This window comes from Protomyctophum parallelum (assembly GCF_964188405.1).
Source record: "Protomyctophum parallelum genome assembly, chromosome: 2".
Classification (NCBI taxonomy): domain Eukaryota; kingdom Metazoa; phylum Chordata; class Actinopteri; order Myctophiformes; family Myctophidae; genus Protomyctophum; species Protomyctophum parallelum.
In genome coordinates this window covers 14,408,373-14,415,872 of record NC_139699.1, presented here as the reverse complement: position 1 = coordinate 14,415,872, position 7,500 = coordinate 14,408,373, and the positions used below count along the sequence as shown (strand labels likewise).

At 42.8% G+C, this 7,500-nt stretch overlaps 1 protein-coding gene across 1 annotated transcript; it reads right to left on the bottom strand.

Moving 5' to 3' along the window:
- Positions 1 to 1,524: 1,524 nt before the first annotated feature.
- LOC310854528 (forkhead box protein B1-like) lies at positions 1,525 to 7,439 on the bottom strand (the record flags this gene model as incomplete). Its single annotated transcript, XM_083759208.1, has 3 exons — positions 1,525 to 2,055; positions 3,200 to 3,310; positions 7,221 to 7,439. 3 exons carry the CDS (start codon positions 7,437 to 7,439, stop codon positions 1,525 to 1,527), a joined length of 861 nt encoding a protein of 286 aa, XP_083615334.1.
- Between the last annotated feature and the right edge of the window lie 61 nt (positions 7,440 to 7,500).

Here is a 7,500-nt window from a genome sequence, read left to right as displayed (position 1 = left end):
TAATGTCGGTATGACCGAGTAAATTAAATTGTGGACTCGAGACAAGTCATTGTCATTAGCACCTGTCCCTGTAGCATTTAGTTCAGTACCGCCCATCCCCGTACCCGTGGACTTATAAAAGTATATTTTTCACCCCTCAAACACGGGTTTACCGCCCGTTTATCGGTCAGTACCCGACCCGTGGCAGGACTTTGACCCGGGGGTACCCTGGGCCTTAACCCACATGTTGAGAATCACTGGGATAATTACAGTAATGCTAATATTACATGAACGATAACGAGGGGAAAAAACACACACACATCCTTGCCTTGAACAGCAGTCTGTTGTAGTTCAGTTGTAGTTTTTTTCTCCATGTTTGTAGTTTAGTTGTTTTGTCTCCATGTATGTTGTTTAGTTGTAGTTTTGTCTCCATGTTTGTAGTTCTGTTGTAGTTCTGTCTCCATGTTTGTAGTTTAGTTGTAGTTTTGTCTCAATCTTTGTAGTTCAGTTGTAGTTTTGTCTCCATGTTTGTAGTTCAGTTGTAGAACCACAGCTTTAAAGTCAAGTTAGGTCCTCTCAGGTCCTGACAGAACCTTTCATAAGTCATTTTAGATCTTAAAGTCAAAGTAACATTATCATTTTTTTCTTCTACAGAACATTTAACATAAAGTCAAAGTAATGCTAACAGAACACCAAGCGAGGTTCGGGTCGCTACGCTATTACGCGGCAACGCGTAATATGTCCATGCTTGGAGATCTCTGTATCTGTCGGTCCTTGTGCCTTGTACTCCCATATATGGAAATCCCTGATGTCATCACTATATGCCCGTATATTTTTGTGCCCATATAAGGAGCTGACTGATTTGTTTGTGCCTTGGATTGATGAAGCGTGCGTCCGCATTGATGTGTGTCAATGCAGCTACAGTTGTAGCTTTGCATCTTTGCATCTGGAAGTTGAAACCAGCTCAGCTTCAATGTGTAGCTTCGTATCTTTTGCAGCATCTACAAACGTCGGATGCATCTTTGTATCTTCGTGTCGCTGGCTTCCATTGACAACGAACGGCAGACTGTATCATTGTATCTTCGTGTCGCTGTGCTTCCATTGACAACGGACGGCAGACTGTATCTTTGCGTCAGCCTGTGTGAGGTGAACGCAGCATCAGGGTGCCGTTTAAAGAGTCATTTTCGGAGGTCACTGCACGGCCACCACCGCGGGGCTGCAGTTCATCAGGGCGTCAGCAGGGGGTTGCGTGGCGTGCGTGGGGGGGGAAGCGGGGAGGCTCAGGGCATGGGGATGGGAGGAGGGGCCGTGCAGGAAGTGGGTGGCGGCAGCGACCGGGCGGTACTAGCGCCGACAGGCAACTAGTAGCAAGCTACTAGCTTAGTAGGTAGCTAGCGACTAGCGCAGTAGGTAGCTAACTAGTACTAGCGCAGTAGGTAGCTAGCTACTAGTGCAGAGTGATGTAGACTAGGAGAGTGGCGCCATTGAGGGGACAGAAAACAGCGCATGAGTGCTGTTTTCTGTCCCCTCAACGGTGCCACACTCCTATACGGCGCTGATTAGCGCCGACAGGCAGCCGGCGGGCACGGGCGTGGCTTTGATGGGCACGGGGACGGCCATCATACCGCCGCCGTACGACAAAGAGTAATCTCCCCCCCGGACGACTAGCCCCTCGGAAATGGGCATGGCCGAGGCGGCCTCCATGTGATGCGAGTAGACGGGCCAGGCGTGATGCAGCGCTGCCGGCCCGTGATAGGCCAGTCCGCCCGCCGCCGCGACGGGCGCCAGCTTGTACTCGCGGCGGGCGATGATGCTCTCGATGGCGAACGGGTGCTTGAAGGTGGGCGGCGGAGCTGGGGTGCTGGGGGGCGGAGCTATTACCATGCCCAGGTTGTACCCGCCCCCTCCTGCCCCTCCTCCACAGACGCTCATGGGCGGCAGGTGCGTGGCGGCAGCCGCGGCAGCGCTAGCCGCTAGCGCGCTCAGACGTAGCTTAGCATGTTGCTGCAGGTAGTGGTGAGCCGCCGCGTCGGAAGGCTTACTGGGAGCCAGGTGGTGATCTCCCGCCAGCAGCACCTGGAAACATGACAGTGTTACTGATTTCTGCCCCTAGTGGAGAAAAAGGAAACATGACACTGTGTTACTGATTACTGCCCCTAGTGGAGAGCTGGTGATCACCCATAGAGTTATAAAGGATAGAGGGCGCACTGCCCCACCCCCTGCTATTCATTTCAATGGATGTTGCTCAGTGGCGTTTTGAAGCACGCGGAAGAACGCTCTTTTTCAAATTTTGGCACCCAAATTTGTGCCCAAAATGCGGAAGTGCTCATGGTAAAGCCCAGATGATGCAACAGGGTTTCCGCATGCTAAATGCACGGGCCTGACTGCAGTCCCCGCTCTGACCAGTAGGGCTCAGCGCTTCAACACTGCATGCCAGCCTTTCTGGGGGCTTGTGATCACCTGGAAACATGGCACAGTTTTAGTGATTACTGCTGCCTACTATAGAGGTGGTAGTTTTAGACAGTACTTGGTTTAGACTAGTCATTGGTTAGACCAGTCATTAGTCCTACAACTACAACCTATCTCAAACCCTCACCATAAACCTAACCTCCCACGGGGCAGCACACCTAAACCTAACCTTAACCCATGTCTAACCAATGACTAGTCTAAACTAAGTATGCGCCCCGCTGGGAGCCAGGTGGGTACTCAACTACATCTCAGTGGCAAATGTTGTAGCCTGTACTTCTTTACTATGCTGCAATTATTTGAAGTTACTTTGCAGATTGTCAGTATAAGTAAAAGTGAAAGAGTAACAAGTTAAACTAGAAATGCGGATCACCAACGTTCCTTAGTTACATCATCAAGAATGCTGGGCCCTTATTGGCCGGTGGACAACACCAACATGCATACATAATTATTGGCCGGTGGACAACACCGACATACATAACCAGCCGACCGCAGTACTTGCACGCTCTGCTTGCGTAAAGTAATCAAGTCAGTGCGGTTTTGAAGGTAGGGCTAGTCTAAATAGGTGGGTTTTCAGTGCGGTTTTGAAGGTAGGGCTAGTCTAAATATGTGGGTTTTCAGTGCGGTTTTGAAGGTAGGGCTAGTTTAAATAGGTGGGTTTTCAGTGCGGTTTTGAAGGTAGGGCTAGTCTAAATAGGTGGGTTTTCAGTGCGGTTTTGAAGGTAGCGAGAGACAATAATAGATCTTCACACACCTTGAATCTCTTGCGTCTCCTCAGGAAGCTTCCGTTCTCAAACATGTCTCCACAGCTCGGATGTAACGCCCAAAAGGACCCTTTACCAGGCTGGTCTGGTCTGCGAGGAATCTGTAAGACATATCATTAAATCATGAGTTCATAACTATAGGATCCTTTACCAGGCTGGTCTGGTAAATTCATCATCATGATGGATATAATTGTATAACAGTATACATAATAGTTTGTTTTGCGACCTTTTTTGCCGTGAAAGCGCCATGTTTTTATTTTCTAGCTATAGGACAGTGTGTCACATCAAGGTGGTTGCACACTGATACGTTTTGTTTGCTGCATTTTGCGGATGTGAAAGTAGCAGACTATCACTAGCTGTCAAGGAGCTTTGCACACTGCTGTGTTTTTCCAATTAGGTCTTTGCAGACTTTGGGGGAAAAAACAGCACACCCGAAAATTCGCTCCGATATTCGGGTGCCTAAAAGGCAGCAATGTGCAGGGACCTCCACCCTATTAAAAAAACAACAACAAACTTACAAAATATTCGGCAAACGTGATTGACATTAAAGTGCGGTCGATTTTCACATCCTCCGAAATTCGTCCGGAAAAAAAGCACCAGTGCATGTGCAAACAAACCTTACGTTTTATGAAATCACATCAAAATAAAATATTACCTAGAGATTTAGATTGGCCCTAAAAGATAATAACCCATAATTGTATTTGTTATATTTCAGGTTGTATAATGATCTAGTAATGGCCCAGACTCTCCTCAGTCAGAGTTCAGGGTTTGAGTGAATGTAGAATTATGTACAGGATGCATGTTGCATATTACAGACGTCAGAAGACTTTGTTTAATTGATGACCAGAGTATAGCAGGCATCATCATGTTTGACCGCCGGTCTCAGGAATGAGGCGACAGCTAAAACTCTCTTTTGACACATTGGGCATACGTTAGTGGACACTAATATTGCCAGAAACACACAGTGAGCTTTCCCTGAATGACCATAACAGGTCTGTTTTGATTGATCAATTAGTTTATTGAAAATTAATTTTAAAAGGATACAAACACAAGAAAGCTTGCTGGCTTGTTTCTACAGTATTGTGGTCCTTTTGGGGAATAATACAAAACTTTGAAAAAAAACTAAAATACTGTAACCAACTCTGAGAGTGTACAAATGGACCCTTACAGGTCTGTAACTCTGAGAGTGTACAAATGGACCCTTACAGGTCTGTAACTCTGAGATTGTACAAATGGACCCTTACAGGTCTGTAACTCTGAGAGTGTACAAATGGACCCTTACAGGTCTGTAACTCTGAGAGTGTACAAATGGACCCTTACAGGTCTGTAACTCTGAGAGTGTACAAATGGAACCAAATGGACCCTTACAGGTCTGTAACTCTGAGAGTGTACAAATGGACCCTTACAGGTCTGTAACTCTGAGAGTGTACAAATGGACCCATACAGGTCTGTAACTCTGAGAGTGCACAAATGGAACCAAATGGACCCTTACAGGTCTGTAACTCTGAGAGTGTACAAATGGAACCAAATGGGCCCTTACAGGTCCGAGTGGCGCGCCTATTTATTTTTTTTAATCGTGAAAATATTTATTTCAGAAAACTGGAGGATTTATTTTGAGGTCAGGCCTATATGGGTTATAATGGTGTGTAACACAACAAATCTATAATTTGCCACGGAAGAGGCCAAGCCTTGCCACGAACACGGACACATTTTGTCCGTGTACGCACATAATTGATGACATATTGTGACCCCCTTATAATCTCTCACACGATTCAACTATTGTGTTGTATTGTATTGTATTATGATATTTAAACCACTGCCTAAACTTTTTATCTCCAGACACAAAAGAGAAACAAGTTCATAGTGAAAATAGAATAGCAGACGCAACAACGCGTCAGCTATTTTCACTAGTATTAAAACATTCGTTTTTTAATTTAGCTGCATTTCTTTGATTTTATTTTATTTGTATTTTTTTTATTTCATGAATTTTCATGCAAAACTCGCGACCGGTTCATCTAAACTATAAAATTACCTTAATAAAACATTGGAGTTCAAGATTATGTCATATTATATTATAATAATAATTAAACTGTTTTGAATATGTGGTTATGTCTTTATTCAGTTGAATGGTGATAAATTAATTGTTATTTATTTTAGTTAGACTATGAAGAGTGGTAGAATATATGTAGGATTGTACGATGTTAAATATAAGGTATTAGTTCAACAATGAAATGTGTAAATTATGGTAGAATATATGTAGGATTGTACGATGTTAAATACAGGTCTTAGTTAGACAAATGATTGTAGAATATATCAGGCTTGTCGGATTTATGTCTTATGTATATAATGCACAGCACACAGCGGCTGATATGCTCACGCACTTTGTACACACACACACACACACACACACACACACACACACACACACACACACACACACACACACACACACACACACACACACACACCAAGTACTATATGTGTAAATCAATGTTGTGCATGTACGGTTGTTGCACAGCCTGTAAATAGGAGAAACCCAACGGATGCATCGTTTGTGAAACATAAGCTTCTAAATGATCTGAGACCCTTAACTTTCTTCTTTCCTTCTCGCCTTGTATTGTATAGCATTCTATTATAGTATAATAATCTAATAATACTCATAGTTTAATTGTACAGATAGTCCACTGTTAGCTTACGTATATAATTATTGGTGACAATTTCTATGTGTTTGATGTATTTTCATGTGTTGTTCTGCACGCTTACTGTAAATCGCTCTGGATTAAGAGCGTGCCTATATTGTAAATTGTAATAAAAAAAAAAGAGAGCGATTAGACATTTGCCCGGGACACACCAAAATGGGTAATGCCCTACCAACAGCCATTAAGACATGTGAATCCCTTGACTCCTTCAAAACCGCCCTCAAAGGGCACCTATACGGACGGCTGCAATTCAAAACGGGCCCCTTTTTTTTAATAGAAGTGTATATTTGTAGTCTGTACGTCTCTAAATGTTCTGATGAATTGAACATGGTGGACCCTGTTGGAAACAAGTATAATGCTTTATTATGGTGTCGTCCACAGTAACAGTTTTTGTATTCCAATCAATCAAGAATCAAACCAAACAACAGATCTACAAGTGCACAACGTGTCGCTTTCACCTTGCGTTGCGAGCATCATTTTAGATTGATTATTTTAACCACTTCTTAATTATTATTTTTTAATTCATGTGATTTCTTTACATTTTAAATAAACAAAAACATCTTTTAAAATAATTACAATGTCCTGGTGTAAAATAAAATATATAACACAGAAAATAAAATAAGGTGTATACTGTATTTGGACAATCACAATGTGTTGGAATTATTTTCTGTCGATGTGATTTCATGATTACTCTTAATGTTGATTTGGCACACTGACGATTAAGAAAATAAAAATAAAAACATGCTGGCACTTCATGTCAAAAAGGTTGCAGAGCCCTGAAAATCTGTCCATTATTAAATGTCAGAATGAATATGATAATGGAAATGCCTCACAACAACAACAACAGTGATTTTATGGACTCTCTCGCACACTGATGCATCTAACCTGTGAGGACCTATACTCTCATTTATCTGTTTATATACTGACTTCTGCTAAATGTTTTGTTTGTCGTCGTTGTTGTTGTCATTTTGTTTTGTCTTGTCTTTGTTTTTGTCTCTTGGTCTGCTGTATCGATCCTCTCTGCTCCTTTATGTCAGCATCAACATGTTGTATGTATGAAAAACAAAAAAACAAAACAATAAACATAATTGTTTAAAAAAAAATGTGAATGTCAGTAAACTAATCTTTATAATTACCCCAATAATCAGGTTATGTCTCAGAGAGTTTTGTATCTGTAGTAATGAACTATACTACTAATAATATAATATTCTAATAACTACCTTAATGAAGCAGCCGTTGAAGGAGAGGTTGTGTCTCAGAGTGTAGTAATGAACTATACTACTAATAATATAATATTCTAATAATTAATTACCTTAATGAAGCAGTCGTTGAAGGAGAGGTTGTGTCGTAGGGAGTTCTGCCACCTCTGCGTGTTGTCGCGGTAATAAGGGAAGCGGTCCATGATGAACTTGTAGATGTCGGAGAGGGGCAGCATCTTCTCCGGACAGCTCTGGATGGCCATGGCGGTCAGACTGATGTAGCTGTACGGAGGCTTCTGGTCCGAGTAGGTGTTCCGGCCCGGCCGCGGCATCTTTACTGGTCACTCTACTGCAGGTCACTGAGTGGTGACTATAGTACAACAGTATGATAAC